Raw genomic sequence first — 18300 nt, forward strand, 5'->3', positions numbered from 1 at the left:
ATATGTGGCCATTAAAAAAACAAAGCCGGACAAACTCGGTAACTCCTCTTCAGACAGAAGTTATGCATGGAAAAACTTGAAAATTGACAATTTCTTGGTGTTTTTTCACTTGATTTCATGGTCATGTGAGGAGAGATTTCAACCCCTTTTTGGGAAGACGACTTTAAGGAAAGTTTAGCCACGTTAAGGATCCATCTACTATGTACCTTTAATTTTCACTGTTGGCAGTAAGGAAGTAAGTATCAGCTCCAAGAATTACAACTCAAAAGAGAGAGTGTGAAAATATGGTACAATAATTTTTTAACACAAAACATACTTCCCTACCTATTACTCTGTAAGTATCTCACTCTTCTTCCCTGTTTATACATGGTAAATACTTCTAGTATAATCTCTTTTACAAGCCTATGCACCTATTCTAGTAAACTTTTCATACCGTGCTACCTTTTGAGAAAATACTGTCTTCTGGTTTCCACTGCAAAAAAAAACCCCAGTGAGATCTGGATATTTGTTAGGTATTATCTTCAGGCAAGCACTTAGATGCATGCTGAATTTCAAACACATATTGAAGTCCCGTGGAAATGAATCCAAGTGAATCCGTGGCCTCAAATCTGCCGCAGACCATCACAATGGTTTTGTCCAACACCCTACACTTTCTTGTTGTTTTAAGACAGCTCTAAAATATCTTTCTCTTATTGCCTTCGAAGAGCTATTGGCTTGCAGGATAACCCTGTTTTGAGATGCAAAATAGGTGACAATTTATGGAACTTTTTGCATGTAGCTTCACATAGGACATACAAATAAGGTTTTGGGGTATTTTAGGCCTGGGATAACATGAGGTTTTGAAGAACATTCTTCAGAAATGTTTCCTTTACTTGTAGCTTCATGATTTCAGTATAAGAGTATTTAAAGGTCTCAACATAATTTGTCTCCAGAATAATTTTGCTTCTCTTGTATCATTTTAAGAACCTGCTTTTTGAAGCCAAATTGTTTTGAAAATGCAGATAATACTGATTATTTAGGCAAGTTTTTATGTTCTGGCCCAAATTTCTATATCTAATATTCATCTAACAACCTTAGCTGACCCTCTTGACCTTTATTTGTATTAGGATAAAGGATATACTTCTCTGCTGTTTATTTGACTATATCCTGAGACAGAAAATTTGTGACTTCTGTTGGTAGATTCTTTCATCCCCAGTTCTTTCCTACTATATAATCTAATCCAAAATATTCACGCTTAGTGTCATCAGCTGTTGTTACTATTTTCTGTTAAGTTGAAGTTCCTTGACAGCCAAGATATTCTTACCAGGAGGGTAGCTACCAGAGCATCATTCTGGTGAAATTCTTAGTATGTCAAGTCTAGTATTATCCTCTGTAATAAATACAAAGTCTATTTTGTTATTTAAAGCTTCAAAATATTTCTATGCCATTTATTAAATTTTTTGCATTGGTATGTGTTTTTTGCCTGTTAATAACTTATCTGCAAAGCCTGGGGAGAGAGCTGCTTGGAGGTATGATACATCTTTGACCTTTTTTTTTCTACCTCCTCACTGACTCTCTTTGGCATGAAGAGATATAGGTTTATTATAAGCTCTATTGTTGACATTTAAAGATATCATCTTCTCTCTTCAGTTATTTTCAAAATACAGCATGCATGGTTCACTATCTTGCATTTTATAGCAGTTTTTCTTCTCCACTTGATTTCTATTCATTTGTACCTTTTAGCAACAAAGCATGAATACATGCGATTCATACCAGTACAATAATTAGCAGTATTAATTGGGATTTTAAAGCACATTATTAACATCTCTATTTTTTTTTAGTTTTCTTTTGCATTTGCGTATTTGGCCACTTAACTTTTTAATTTCTTACTGACGTACAAGAATGGTTCAATGTATATTAATTATATTTGATCTATGCAGAACTTAGTTTCTCTATATTTCTTGAACAGGAAAAGCGTGTCTGGGTAACTTAGGATTTTGATGCTAATTTGTCTGCCAATCCTATTGTCAGCCTCCAGGATTTGACTTTTCAGGTTTGAACAATTTGAGATTTTTGAGGAATATGCTACTACTAAGAATGTACAGCTTCTGCAGATGTGATCACCAACAAATAATCATCCCTGGAAAATTTTATAAGGGAGACTATGTATAGTACTGAATCAGCAGTGATAACTCTCAGTTTTCATTACTCTTAAGCTAGTTAACCCTTCCTTTCTGTGAAGTATTTATTATCAAATGAGCAGGATCAGAAGAAAGATCTTGATGTACGCCTATACTAGAGATCACTGAGAACAATAACAATTTTGCAAAAAGCAGTGACTTCATTAAGGTTACTGTCTCCTCCCCTTCCAGAGAATGGAAAGAGAATTTCAGTAGGAAATACACTTTGTCGTATTCTTGCAAAGAGTCAAAGGTTTCCATCTAAGATATTTAAGACTTCTAAAGTTTGAACTCCAGCAAAAGCGAAGGAGAAAGTGCCGAAAATTCTTTTCACAGGCATGTTTGTTAAGATTTTTCTGATGGGCTAATTTAAGGATCAGTGGTGATAGTAATTGCTTTACTGACATGTGCCAGCCAGTTACCTGAATGGCAATAATTATATGAAATCTCACAGCCAGAACTCACAGTGTATCCATTCAAGCTGACCGCTGAACAACCAACCACTCTGAGAGTTTGTAATGCACAGTTTATGAACAAATTTGTAGGCTAAACAGTATTTGAAACTGTCAGCTCAGCAGTAAGTATGGATGGCAGGGCACTATAATTTTGCCTTTTTTTGAACTTTTTTCACATGGACAAAGTTAAGTCAGTTGAAGTTTGGTGGTAATGAGCCATCCTTTCTCCATCATGCTGCTGGACACTCAGTCTCTCCACCTTGGTGTTGCTGGACATGCTGTCCTCTCTTTCCTGGCAGTAATGCTAGACTGTCTCCATATTGCTGCAGCTGCTGGGCTTGGGTCCTCTTTTCCTGGCAGTGGTTTGGCTGCTGGCACTCTCTGCAGTGCTGGCACCTCTCTGCAGTGCTGGCACTGCTGGATTTTTTTGGCTGCTTTTTAGATTCTTATGAGTCTTCCATGAGTCTGCTCTATCTTCCCCCATCTTCTTTTTCATCCTCCTTATGCCTTTACTTACTCTATCCCCTTTTTCTCCTACCCTTCTCCTTAACTTAATTCTCCCAGGCTTGAATAATCTGTATAAACATCATAGGGGTAAAACAACCATTCAGGAGAAAGGTGACCCATGCAGTCCATGGTTCAGAGAGGACAATGTAAGCACCCAGAGTGCAGAACTGGTAACTGGAAGTAAAAGATGGTTCTCATCACTTACTAACTAAGTAAGTTTGAGAAAAACAAATACGGAACAAATACGCAGAGATGACAACTCAATTAATGGTTTGCTCGCTAAAAAGGACACTAATAATTTGGAAAAATTTCTTATTGACATAGACATGAGATAAAATTAAGAACAGTGAAATCTCTTAAGTGTTCACATTTTAATATATATCTTGTGACTCAGCATAGAAATATGAAAGTAGTGAAACTCCTATTAATTAAGAAAATATTATTCTGCTTTGCTCTTATACAACCTGTATATTTTCTGTATACCAACTAAAGGATTACAGTACTTCAGTATAAGACACACAAGTTTATAAATTTTCTCAGTCTTTTTAGGACGATTTAACTCCGTGGACAACTTACCTACTTGCTGACTGGAATGCTATTGACAAGTTTCCCTTCTAAACAAGTATCACCAAAACGAAGCACAAAGCTGAAATTGAAATGAGTTTATAGATCAATTACTACTGTCAGTCTGCAAAGCTAAGCCTGCCTGTAAATAGTGCAATTTGTATATAAAAATATTTGGAAAAAAGGGAATAATACTTATCTCCAAAAGCAACTGTCAAGTGAATGGTCTTATTTCTTCACTGTGTTAATAGAAAGGCATTACTTAAATTAATATGCTCATTGTTCTTACAGGCCAACAGACCTCCTTCTGAGAGTCAGAGCTCAGAAGGCTACAAAGGCTAAAAATCAAGCCTTAAAAAATGAGTTATTAATTTTGTTTTTTTCCTTTCTGTCTAAGGTATGTTAGCAACTGCATAGCCATGAGAAGGTACAGTTCTTCCCTCTAGAGATTGTAATCTGAAAGTGCTTAGGGTCAGAGTTGCTCAGATGCTCATAATAAAGCATTCTGAGTCTTGTTCAGTTGTCTCTAAAACAACAAAACTGGTGAAAGAGCTGGAAGAAATGTTCTGTGAGAAGTATCTGAGGACTCTGGGTTTGTCTAGTTTGGTGAAAAGGCTAAATGGGCAACCTTATCTCTCTGTACAGCTTAATGTGGAGGGGATGTGAAGAGGGAGCTCCATTCTGAGCTCTTCTCCCAGGGATAGGGCATGTGGGAAAGGTTCAAAGCTGCACCAGGGGAGGTTTAGACTGGACATTAGGAGGCATTTCTTTACTGAGGGTGGTCAAACTCTGGAACAGGCTTCCTGCAAGAGGTGGATGCTCCAAGCCTGTCAGTGTGTGAGAGGCATTTGGACAAAGCCAACTCTGAATTGGTCAAGCAGTTGGACTAAATGGTCATTGTGTATCTCTTCCAACTGAGTTTTCTATTCTCACTGTTATAATCATTAGTTGGGCAGTTGTAGGTATTGCAATAGAAATTAATTTTGTTAAGGTTTAAATGCAGAGGAGGAGGTGACTTTACAGAGACATTCATATGGGCTATTTCCCAGGCATGATGCTAAATAGAATATATTCTTTGGCCTACCTATTTCTTAATGTGTCTTTTACACACTTGAAAATGTGCATGTGGTTAGAATTAATATAAGAGGAAAGCTAATTGTATGACACATTATATCCCTGAAACATGTACTCAGTAAACAGGTTTTAGTATGAATCGATTCACTCTGGAAACAGGAAGGTGCTTGCCAGGAAAGTGGTATCACGTGGTAGCCAGTAAGTAGTTTAATTTGACTTGATTCAACACAAATATTCTGAAGGGTTAAAAGAAATTCTTTCAAAGTAACTGAATAGATTATTTGCTTTCCTGAGTAGATGATCTTGACTAAATATAGTAGCACACCTGAGTGTGCATTATTTACATAGGTGGGGCACTTGAAGAAAGAATTGATTTCATTAAAACAAATTACTGCTTCTTAAAGAAATTTGTGAGGCTCAGCAGTATAAAGTAATGAAAAAATTTACTCAGTTGGCAAAGAGGAACCTGTCTTGGTATGAAACGAAGCACATTACTGTATTCTGCAGAAAGAATCAGATATACTTTCCTAATGTAGGCCTGGCTGCTCTTTGCAGGCAGAGCACCAGCTTTGTGACTTATCTTTAATTTCTTCTTTGTTGTGAAGATGAAGCAAGAAATTTTAAAAATCCTTTAATTTCTTTAGCAACTTTGAATGGGCTTGACAGAATAAACTCTGAAGTATTACTGTTTGTCGATCTAACTTCTAAATATGGATTTGTGTAATAAATGACCAGACTTATGAAATAAGTGACTGGACTGCCTGTGATTTTTTTTTTTTTTTTTTTTTGTAAAAGGCATTATATAAACAAAATATCAGTGGTGAATGTCAGCCTGAAGCTCTCAGGCTTTGTAGTTGTAGCTGCTTTGTACAGAATAAATCTGGAGCACATTAGAGGGAATGAATGTACTGGGACAGTCCTCAGTGTAGAAGATTATGCCAAGATTCTCCTATATACTCAGGCTACAGGAACAGCTCTTGAGAATTAATACAGCTGGGAGGGAACAAAGGAAAAGTAGAGCAATTCCAGGACTGGAACTTGAGAGACGGAAGACAGAACTAAATCAAACAAACTTTGCTATGTCCTGGCCTACAGTGTGAACATCTGGACAGAGTTACTGAGGCATGGTTTCCAGATCTGAGAAAACATGTTGAGAAGGCTCCTGACAATCTGAGAGTTGATAAATGTTCAAAGTTGAGAAATGATTCAGGACTCATTTAAAATCTGATTTACCAACTGGTGTTGTAAGTGCACTACTTTTTGCAGACAGAAATTACATCAGCTTTTCCTTTTTTTATATAGCTACTGTGTGTCACTAGTACCATAATATCTATGCATAATAGTTCTGATTTTTTTTTCTAATTGCACATGTTGGTCTTGTTCTTTTTCAGTTGTAGACTACTGTGCTTTGGATAACCAAGGCTGCCAACACGAATGTGTTAACACTGAAGACTCCTATTACTGTAGATGCCACCCAGGCTTCATTTTAAATCTAGACAAAAGAACTTGCAGAAGTAAGTTGTGATAAAGTTTAATTTTTAACAATTTGCACTTATTCTGTCTTCCAGCTGTCAGCAGTAATACTCCCACTGCTCCTGGGAATGCTGAGTAATGCATCAGGTATAGAAAATGTCGGAGTGCTCTGGAAGCCAAAGGTCTTGAGAGCAAAGCAAGCTGTTTTGAGGGTAGAGCCTAAGGGTAGGGGTTCCTCCTGTGAACAGGAAACTTTTAACATGAAATCCAGCTCCTTTTCAACAGCAAAAAGCCAAAGCTTTGTCTTGGATTTCTCCTTGATTATTCACCTTTTTTCAGTTAGAATGTAATCTCCCTAGCTAGGTAAACAAACAAGTCTGCACAAGACAATTTGTAATCAGTTTCCTTTGTAAAATGATTTAAATTATGAGTAGTTTCCCAATCAGAAGAAACATTACAGTCTATTTTTCTGTGGATTTTTCTCCAGAGTGAGTTCACTGATAGTGTGACAAAGTTCTGGTAACATCAGTATCTTCTGCCAAGCTTCCATATTACCACCAGCTTGTAAAAACTTCATGGCTTTGCTTGTTTGTTGTTCGTCAAATTTGATACCAGGCTAAAAAGATCAAAAATTACTGGAGTTAGGAATGGACATGAAGTGGAGGGGAACTGACCAGAAAATACTCATGCCAAGGCTTCCTGTAATGGGGAAAACAAGCTAATACCTCCACAGTGTTTAATGTCATAACTCCCTTTCAGGAAATGTCAAGGGAAAACCTTAATGTACCTTTCTAGTTACCTTTCTTCATAAATGTGGGCTTTGATAAAGAAATAATACTACTGTACCTATAAGCAGGCAAGCTCCATTAGTTTTAGATGATGGCGGCTGCCAGTGGTGAATTTAACCCATATCACTGAATAATGTATTCAAACATTATTTCTAAAAAAATGCATCAATATATGTTGTTTTCACAGGCTTTGGGGCATTTCAGTCCTTCTGATGAGAGACTTGGTTAGCCTATAGACTGTATCTGTATTGTGTACTATGCTTGGTATCTATTTCACTTAAATTTAACACTTGGGAAGAAAACATGTAATCCAGGCTGTACATGTGTTCTTACGATCAAGGGAAAGAGATGTACACTTCTCAAAGGTGATTGCTCCCAATTCTGACACAAATTTATGGAATTGCCTGTATTTTCCTTGAGTATGCAGGGAGCCTGGATGACTTGTTAGACTGGACACATAATTTTTAGATGGTCAGAGTCAGGGGAGATGAAATTTCTGCTTCCCAAGGGTCAGAGTATGGTTTGTAGTGGTTAACATAAAGTGTAGATTGTATTAACATTCCCATTTGTCAAGTATCTGTCAGCTAAGGGCTGGCTAATTATACTTCCACATGTACTTCCACATCCATATATATTTGAAATCTTACTTTAATGTGCTTCCACTGCCCAAGCGTAAGTTTTTGTTAATTTCTTTGATTTAAGAAAGTGGATTTTAAGCAGTGTTTTGCCTTCCAGTTTGAACTGAAGAAAGTCCTTAAAACTGCATAAACGTTTCTTATACCTTGACTGATTTTTAGTTTATGGCCTAACTGTATGCATTATTTTAAGATGTTTAAATTGATGATCCACAGAATGCTGACATCTGAGAGAATGTTCTGGGAAAGTAGTATTTCAGGCTTGCCCTTTCTCTATCCTCTATCTGTTGCTTGAGACAGTATATTGGGCATAAATAAGCATAAATAAAACTTACTAAGCCACTTTTCCTTACGCTTGATATCTTCTGAGCCTTGCTAATAAATTAAAGCATGAATGAAAGAACTGTGTAGCTCTTAATGCTGTGCAAGTCAAAACAGCATGAGAGCTCTTCAGAGCAAAAGTGTCCCCTAGTTCCCATGTTATGAATCACACTGCGTTTGAGTCAGCATAAACGCTGCGAACAAACAAACTACAGATCACTGGATTTAAAATGTTTGTGACTTTAAAACTTTTGACATAAATTTCTACATATTTGGCTTATGTACTGAGTCTCAGGGATGATGGCCAACTAGCCAAGACCCACACCCATGCCAGACAAGTTCTCTGCATCAGCAAGCAGGCCTGAGGCGCCCACTCCCGAGATCTCATGATTGTCTCAGAATCCTGACTTCCCTTTCAAAAATAGAAAGTAAGCCTTTATGCTCATGGCTACAAAGAAATGCTTGGAAATGTAAGTGGTGTCAGTATGGTCATGCATATCTGACAAATGTTTTCTCTGGGAACTATTCCAAAGTTCTCGGAATGAAACACAAGGAGCAATGCTCATGAAGGCAACCTTGCCAACACCATCAGAGTGCCCTATGGCTGGAAGAGCACAGCAAATTTGGTTTATCAGTGAGGCAGGTGGAGGACATTCAAGCTACTATTAAGGAGACTTCTGCCACTCTTGCTGCTCCCTTCAAGAGAACAGATGGCAGCTTCTCCTTGTACTGGGGTGTGCTGAGCCTCACCTGTTGCTCTTTACGAATGGCCCGTTTGAATTCTGGATGGGTTCACATAATTTGTAGCTGGGCAAGGCTCTGTTAACATCATTAATCTGGGCTGTGTTAATGAAGCCCTGTGAAGTGTATTTTTACTGTCCCAAACAGAATAGCCTCAAGGTTTAACAGAAATAACAATACCTATTTTTAAACCCTTGTGGTCATCTTCAGAGTCAGTTACCCAAGAAAAGTCTCTCCTGCACACTTGAGTGAGCAAGGATTTGAGCAGCTAAATGCATCACAGCACTGAGTAAGTCCAGAAGGCATACAGCTATATTCCTCTGGTGCACACATGTGGCTTTTTGGGTTCTGTCTCTTCAGTGCACTCTTCAACAACCTATATTTTCTAATCTTCATTTTAGTAAACAGATAAGATATCCCCATGTTATGTATATATCTATGTGCATACGCTGTCAAAAAAAGCTTTGGTAAAGGAAATGTTAATTAATGTTATTAATGTTAATTAATATACAGAGTGGTGTTCATAAATTATAAAATTGTCCTTCCGAGTTTTCTTAGATAGTCACATTCCACTTTGTTTATTCAGTAAATATAGATGGTTTATTATCACTAAGGGCTTTCATCATATATAAAGACTCAATTCAATTAACCTGCCACAAATCCAAAGAAAGAACTGTCCATGCCTCTTAAAGCAAATCACCTCTGGAAATAATTAACTTCTGGGAACAAAACCCCCTGAGTTTTCAGGTTGTTCAATAACGAGGTGTTCAAAAGTGCCTGGATATTTTGTGAAGTGTGATTTACGTAATTTGTGACTTGTTTATCTACTTCTAGCCGTGCTGAGGGGTTAGGACCATTTTTCACTAGTATAAATTAACCACACTGACACAAAACTAAGTGATGGGCACACACTGCATCTAAGTGAATGTCAGATTCTTTGACTTCATCAATAATGATAAACTCTATATGGAAATATCTCAGTGCTCAGTGCACAGTTGCTTTCCTTTCTAAGGTACTTTATCCAGTAGTGGTAGCTGTTTCTAGACTGCTTATTTTCTCTTCCATGGGTATATTAAATGGAAGAATTGTGAAGCAAGCACTCAGAGCTGTTAAAAGCATCCACACTCCTGATGTCTTGGTTGGCCTGCTGTGATACAATGAATGGCATTCAAAAGCATGTTTGTGTGTGTATTACAGATCATGTCTAACATGCTCTGAGTGAATAGAGGCAATTTTGATGAGACAATGTTTAAGGCTTAGCTGCAAAATATTAAGAAATATTTAAGATTCTAACTTCTCTACCACATGAACTTCTGTTCTTGAATAATTCTTTGTAGTATATGTCAGGTGTACCTCAGTATCGCAGATATTTGGAAAAAAAGAAACATTTTATTTTCATGGTTTGAAACAATATGGTAAAACACCAAAATGGTGCCTAAGGAAAAAAAGGCAAAAGAAAAGAAAACAAAGTAACTCATTTTTACCTAGTTTATTTCTGAGAAATTATATTACTCACTGACACAGACGCTTTTTTTTTTGTTTAGAACCAGACTATTGTTCTTTTCAGGACCATGGTTGTGAACAGGAATGTGTTAATACAGATGATTCCTATTTTTGTCAATGCCGAGAAGGGTTTAGACTTAATCCAGATAAGAAAACATGCAAAAGTGAGTAATCCTTTAGACATAATAAAGTTCATCTGCTTTTATTTCTTGAACCTGCAGTGAATCGTTTCCCTTCTGAAAGGATGGAAGTTTTCTCTGTAATTAAAGTTGAAACAAATGTTTCTTTATAAACTTGAATTTTAATTGAATGAATCATGCTGGGAAAATATACATTTTGCTGCCTTGTAGATTACTTTGTATATTAGACATTTTTGAAGATTTTTATGGAAACGTGAGGATTAATGTAGGAACCAAAATGACTTAAAATAAGTTCATTACTTATTTGAAACTTTCTGACCTTGGCTTGTAAAAACACAAGCAGCTTATTTCGCCCAGTTGGTTTAGCCAAGGACAGATACATTTAATCAGCTTGGAAATGTGTTGAACAGGCAACACAGCTATCAAAATCAACTTAGAGTCAGACACAAAACTTCACAGTTTCCTAAAAAAATTGTAAAAACAGCATGAGCAGTGTCAGTGTTATAAACCAATCACACATAACATTTACTTTAGAAAGATTTAGTGCTACAGCTCTTCTTGAGTGGGGCCTGGAATCACAGCAGATTTTTAATGTAATGTGTTCAAGTTTAGGGAGAATATATTCAGCAAAATGAAATATCCTGATCCTGTGACTCCTTTGTTGGGGGGAGAAAATTGTACTACTGGTATTTCATGAATATTATAAACTTGTCTGGAGCAATCTAATTCTATTTCTAGACACTCATAAAATTTATCTGGTTTTGTTTCTGGTTTTGTATCTGGTATTTTTGTTCAGTCTTAAAGATACAATCTCACAAAGCGTTTTCGTTTGCACAGTGCTGTTTTTGCAATAATCCATGCTATTCTGCTTTTTATTATCTGTATGGTATTCTAATACATTCAGATTTTTATAGATTCAAAAGCCTTGGTAAGCAAAAGAGCAGCATTGTAAAAAATACTTATTGCTGAGGATGTAATTGCAAATTAAAGGCAAATTGTAATTCCCATTGGGGGTATTTTTCCTTGTAGGACTTTGGATTTGGCTGCAAATCTGGTGATGTTTCCAAGATGAAGCTCCTATTCCAAATCTTGTTGTAACAAGGGTCATGTTAGCTAAGCTAAGCTTGTAAAATAAAGCAGAATATTTGCATATATGGCCTTTTCAGAAATCAGGGTCAATAGATGAGTGGTGACAAGAACCAGGCATTCTTCCTCCGCCACCACGTGTGACTTCTGATGACTACAGGAGGAGATCTAGGGGGTCAAAGTGAAGCATTACGTAGCTAAGTGTTTGCAGTCTGGTGTCAGATCCTCATCTCAGTGTCAGCTTTAGTAGGTGTCCAAAGCATGGAATCCAGTATTGTTTAAGTGAGCTTTTCTAAGCTGTTTTACTTCAGAAAACCTTATGGCTGGCTTCAGTTTTTCTCTTCACAGAAGTAAACTTCTGTGCTTTAGGTCAGCATGACTGTGAGCATGAATGTGTTAACGTGGAAGAGTTGTTTGTGTGCAAATGTCATCTCAGATACGCCCAACAACACCATGGCGATACGTGCAGCGATGAGTGTGCCTCATGAACTGCAGTGACTAGTTTACTGCAAGGCAGAGGTGTGAACAGAGTGAGAAAACACTCCTGGGTCCCTTTTGAGATATTTGAGTCATGCAAACCTATGTTACTGCAAAGTCCACCACAAGCCAGGCCTAGTGAAGTAATGCGATAGTGAGATCCCTGATCCAACAGAGAACTAAAGCATCATTTTCTCCTATCCAAATAACTGGGGAAATGTGTTCAGCCATTTCACACAAAGGCACTGTCTGACACAAGGACAGTGTTTGCTGCTGAACATCTGTATTGTTGCTATGGGCTGTGTAACACGCAGCACACCTCATATTGCTGTATGCTGATATGTGGGGATATGAAGAGACCCATCTCTTCTGTATGTTTACACCTTCAGTGATCCATTCAATGAAATGTCCTCTTTTCAGAAGAATGTTGCTAAACAAAGGATTGGTGTTGGCCCAGAGAAACCCAACAGCACTGCCCACTTGGCATCACCCAGTTTTAGAAGATAGTTTTGTTGCAGAGAACCATTTTACATATCACCTAAAATATTGGCAGCATTTTTCCCCAATGTACTTAAAACATACTTTTCCAAAGGAATACTCGAATTAAAAAAAAAATCACTGAAGTCACTGAAATTTTTAAAAAACTTGATAGGAGCGGGAATAATCATTTTTAAATAAACTGTGGTAAAGCCATATTTAAGGTAACCTAGATGTGTTGCAACTTTTTGACAATTATAGTTTAAGACTTTCTCAAGCTGGATATCTAAAAATTAGTATCCTAAGACATTTCTTGTCTGTAAGAACAGTGAGCCTTCCCCAGTCGTTTTCCCTGTTTGCGTTTTTTTTTTTTTTTTTTTTACACATGTAATAAAGCACATGTGATCCCAAAATATACAATTATAGTGACTTCCAAAGCCTGGTAATCAGCACCTTTGTGATTATTGCACTCTTTGAAAGAGTGTGTTACAAAATTCTGTATGAGATCCCCAAGTACTTAAATGTTAAAAATTCATGTTGTTGTGTGGGTGTTTGTATTGAAAAGATGGAGCCAAACAGATGTAATTTTTCACAGAGAATATGGGTATTTTCTTTTTTTTTTCCACTTTTTTTTTGTGCTCTGAGAAGTTACACAAGCTTCTTCATGATGATGTGAACTCTTGGAAAAAGGAGAAGGTTCCAGCTGGAACTTGCTTTAGCTAGTAAAAACTGACACCTCAGCTTCATTTGTTCAAGCCTACAATGTCTCTCTATATATAATGGTAAATCTGGACCAGTTACTGCAAACTCGTTGCTTAGTTAAATAAACCAATAAACAGAAATATTTAGAATAAGTGATTTAGCATTAAGTACAGATTTATTTTTAATGTAAACAAATTGCTGCAGACACATCTGTTCACATCTGTAAACTATTTGCAACTGGAGACATGTGAGACTGTGTTTGTGTCTGAGGGAACTCCAATACTTTTGATCAAGTTATGCTAAAGTGATTTGGGCCTATATAAACTAAAACTAGACATTAACAAACCAGCAGGAAAACACTATGAGGAAGTTCAAAGCTTTTTTCCTAAAATATCCTTTTTCTATACTCACAGAGTCAGCAAATTGCATAGTACATCTGCAAGCGCACGTATCTCACCCTACAGCTTTGCTGTCCACTGTGAGGAAATATATTTTTTAAACCCAGTTCACACCTCTCTCCCTTCCCCCACCTTTTGTCTTTCACACTAGTTGCATACAAGACGTAGAAGACGTATTCCATTTTATCTTACTTGGAGTAGGAATAGGAAAATCAAAGAAATTGAATATGTTAAGACACTCTCACTCTCATAATTTCTACCTATCCCCCACTAGGCTTTAACTGCTTGAACCTGTTGGCAGGTTAAAGTTTTAAATTGGTGATTTCTCATCCTGTTGAAAAAAGAATTTAGTCTTTGTGAAACAATCTGAAAGCCATAATTTCTATTTCAAAAATTACTAATACTCATATTTGGTGAAAAAATTTAATGGTGAACATAAGAGACTGTCTTGTTTTTTAAAGAAGGAAAGCATGATTCTGTGGGTAGTACCAGATTGGACTTCAGGGTTCTCCCTTCTCTCCACTTCATGATAGTTCAACCACATCGCAATTTTTGGCAAGGGAAATCTGCTCTTCACCAAGTTTGCTATCTGCCAAGTGGGGTTGTTGAATTAATTTCACTTAGGTGTTGTTAACTCAGGTTTCTCAAGTAGTCGGAGATACTTGCATAAGTAAAAAGCTGTACTGATCTTTTCCCCTTGCTCTGCAAATGTATCAGGTACTAACTACAGTGTCATAGTTTATGTATCTAAGACACCAATGTGATTTCTTCAATCATTAACACAAATCAATAGGAGTGGACCACTGTGTTGAAAGCAATCATGGCTGCGAGCAACTGTGCCTGAATACAGGTGACTCCTATGTCTGTCAGTGCTCTGAAGGATTTGTCATCAATGAGGATCTAAAAACCTGCACACGTAAGTCTTGTGAGAACATCCTTCATTTCAGTTCCCTTGGGAAAGGTTTCTGTTTCCATACAGGGTAGAGGACTTGTCTTCAATTTATTCTTACAGTCTGCATTTCAGTAATACTTTAATAATTATTTGAAAGCAGAAACAGAAAAAGTATTTAGGAAAGAATACTTGTCAAGAAAACTCTTACTCCTCACATATTCAGAGAAGGTTTGGGAGACCTCTTCATCCCCAGGTGTTGAGGATAATTTTTCAGTCACATGATAAATGTGTCTGACAGGTCATCTGGACAGCAGTGTCCCCCAGGCAGACTGCATCACTTTACCTGGGGCAAGAGGAGAACTGATAGCCCCACACTGAGCTTTACATTTAGCATGGGAATCCTTAATAAGTGAGCAGAAGTTGTCCTGGCAGCTCTCTGCTTTTTATAAATCTAAGGATCATTGAGAATTGATACAATTTCACAAACAGTTGAATTGCCTCCTTCACTGGAAAAATAATGTATAGAAAGGACGAGAAAAAGAAGGATATGAGTGCATTTTACCTGTTGACTTTTTAGACCTCTTTGGTGAGAGTCTTCTGTCCACTTTTTCCACAAATTTTGGAGGTACATTATTTTTCAAGCTTGTAGAGTGTTGGAGCAGCTCCAGAGTTCATCCTTTTTCTTGCTCTCAGGCAACACAGTTTTAAGAGAAGTCAAACTGCAAGTCCTCCATCACAAAAATTATCTAAACAGAATTGAGGCAAATCAGCAAAGGCAGTTTGCCTTTGTATGTATCCTTGTGTTTGCCTCCATGGTAACCTTTTTAGCCCCATCCAATACCTTGACAGACTTTGCTTCTGTCTGCCACTGCAGCTCTCTAAAAAGGGGCAGACAGTAACGCAAAAGTATAATTAGTGTATGTGTAACAGCAATAGGGTCTACTAAAACCAATTTTTTTAGATATTTATCTGTAGTACCACTGAAAATTTAGAAACAGCCAAATAATGGAGTTTTATCAACTTGCAAATGGAAAATCCCTTTTCCTTTGTAGTAACAAGAGATAATTTTCATTCCTGAGTTATTTTCCTCCAGTCTGTACTTGGAAGCCTATCAGCAGCAGAGTTCAAGAAGCATTTGGACAACATTCTTAGGCAGATAGTGTGAGTTTTGGGGCTGCTCTTTGCAAGGCCGGTAGTAGGATGTTGATTGGTCCTAGTGAGTCCCATCCAACTCAGGATATTCTGTGATTCTATGAAAATGGTGCTGAGTGCAATGAAACTGAGCTTTTTTCAATAGCTCCTCTTCTCATAACCTTGTCCTCATATCTATTTAGGAAAGATCTGTCCTGTTCCTGAGCTCTAGGTGAGATGTTGAAACCTCATGAGCATTTTTAGGCTACCATGAAGAGAGTTTTGACACTTTGTAATATCCTGAATGAGCAGCTGAATGGAAGCATTTAACATATACCTCTCCTAGTGAGAAAACATGTGGGACGTTCTACTGTCATATACACTGGCTCAAGTATCTTAAGAAAGCTATGGGAACACCTGAATGGTAACCAAATCTGTACCTTAACAAGTCATCACAAAAAAGTAAGTGTGTGTAGCCAACAGACAGTAGAAGTGCTGCTTGCAAAGTCCCAGGAGCCCTATGTCTTTATATTACAGAGAAGAAACACTTGGAAATTTGAGATGAAAAGTGAACCATATTTGACAGTACTTGTCATTTGCAATTCTTTGTAAAAGCTTGAATAGCCCAAGCCAAATCCCACTGACATCTGAGAGGTTTTCTTCTTGCTGCCACAGGAACTGGGTCAGGTCCACAAGTGAGTTCTGGGGACTGCCACCTTCACTTCAGGCCATTTAGAAACTATTTAAAGAATGTTCACAAGGTAGCTTTTATGTCTTTGCCAGTGTCTTATATAAAATCTTTGCCAAAGTATTTTGTTTTGTTTTAATCCACTTTAATCCAATCCAGACATGGACTCTCTTCAGCTATGTTAAGCACAGAAAAGTATGATTTCTCAACTCTGCTTAAAGCAGTCAATGAAAAGTACATCACTAGGACCTCTTACAGTTTATTGAAGCTATATAATCAGATGAGAAACTGAATTATTGTTTAAGCAGTTCAATGTACTTATATTTACTTGCTCATATGGAATGCAAATACTAGAGATGAAAAATAATCGAGTCATTATTGGTTAAATGTTTTAATAATTTTGATTGCTCCTACAGGAGTTGACCATTGTGCTCTAAGTGATCATGGCTGTGAACATTTGTGTGTAAATGGTGACACATCTTATACTTGTCAGTGTTTTGAAGGATACAGGCTTCGTAATGATGGGAAAACATGTAAACGTAAGTTATTATTGAGCATCTCAGAGTATAATATTACAAACATAGAAGAAATCTGTAAGGTAGGATTGGATTGCCTAAATGTTGCAGTGCAATGTAATTTTAAATGTTCAAGGATTTCAAGAGGTCATATTTCCTCTTTGTTGTCATATTTGCCAGCAGTATGCCAATATCTTGGATATGCTAAGGCATCTATAATGGTACTGAATGCATACTTTTAGGCACCTGAATCACACCCTAAACATCTGTGCCATTTAAAAAGTAGCCCTGAAATTGGACAGCTGTGGATCCAAAACTATCCAGAGCTGGGACGACTGTAATTTTCTTCTAAAATTTCAAGGTAAAAATATATAATGTTCATAAAGTCTTACCCAGCATGAAGCTTGCAACATTATTAATGAAAAGTTCATTTTGTCCAGCATGGGATGAGGATGATTGCAAAAGAAATATCATAGTTATATTACAAATTTGACTACGTTACACAGTTATGAAGAGTGGCAGATATCAAGAAAAAAACCTAATAGTAAATTTTTCTCAACTTTTATAGCATAAGTCACTAAGTGATCAGAGAAGAATCATGAATAAGCATTCAGTATTTTGTAACTGCAATCCCCATAATGTCTAACATGAACATCTGTTGTTCAGAAACATTTACAGAAAAAAGATTAAAGGCATCCAGATATTACCATGATGAATGAAAAGCTCCTTGTTCTTAGCTGGTGTTTCACAACATCGCCCTCTTTTGTTATTCTGCACAAACAGAAGCAAATTCTGCCTGTCTCAAAAAGTTAGGATACACTAAAAGCAAGTCAACTTTGAAGATGCTTCCCTTAACTAACAGAATTTTTTATATATGAAATTATTCCCAGGTAAAAATGTCTGCAAATCAGTCAGCCATGGCTGTGAGCATGTTTGTGTTAATTCTGACAATTCCTACATCTGCAAATGTCGTGAGGGATTCATACTGAGAGAAGATGGCAAGACCTGCAGAAGTGAGTGGCTGGTATCTATTGACCACTTTCGCATGTACAGCAGGCAAGGAAGGAAACGGGTATTTTTCACTTCTTAGTGGAAAAGAAGCAACAAACTGCCTTTTGATAGCTACATTTCTTTAACATATTTTCATTCAAAACCTACATTTATATCAATCATTCCCAGGACAGGACATCTGCAAATCAGTCAGCCATGGCTGTGAGCATATTTGTGTTAATGAAGATGACTCGTATGTTTGCAAGTGTCATGAGGGTTTTCTTCTGAGAGAAGATGGGAAAACATGCAGAAGTAAGTACTCTGAGAATTATTCACAGAATTTTATCTACCGTATGTAGATCTGAGAAGCATTCAAACAAATACAACAGTTTACTGTCATAATAAATGAGTAGTCCTCATATGTATAATATAGGAGTAGCATTTATATTTTTATACATTTAGACCTACCAAATGTTTGTAAGAGACTCTGTGGACAAAAATAGCATATTTTAATAGATCAGCTGACAGACTGGAAACAGAAAATACTCAAAAATTTTCAGGTATCAGGAGTTAAGTGTTTGCTG

The 18300-nt window shown here is 37.0% G+C and overlaps 1 protein-coding gene across 1 annotated transcript in view; it reads left to right on the forward strand.

Annotated features, from left to right (window-relative positions):
• Positions 1–18300, forward strand: part of MATN2 (matrilin 2) — a gene marked incomplete at both ends in the record, with an annotated part of 60803 nt that overhangs the window by 23922 nt on the left and 18581 nt on the right. The window contains 6 exons of the mRNA XM_082282643.1: positions 6151–6273; positions 10262–10384; positions 14294–14416; positions 16628–16750; positions 17617–17739; positions 17906–18028. Of these exons, the coding sequence (XP_082138769.1) occupies positions 6151–6273; positions 10262–10384; positions 14294–14416; positions 16628–16750; positions 17617–17739; positions 17906–18028 (738 nt within the window). The remainder of the gene's footprint in view (positions 1–6150; positions 6274–10261; positions 10385–14293; positions 14417–16627; positions 16751–17616; positions 17740–17905; positions 18029–18300) is intronic.

This window comes from Coloeus monedula (assembly GCF_965178545.1).
Source record: "Coloeus monedula genome assembly, chromosome: 1".
Classification (NCBI taxonomy): domain Eukaryota; kingdom Metazoa; phylum Chordata; class Aves; order Passeriformes; family Corvidae; genus Coloeus; species Coloeus monedula.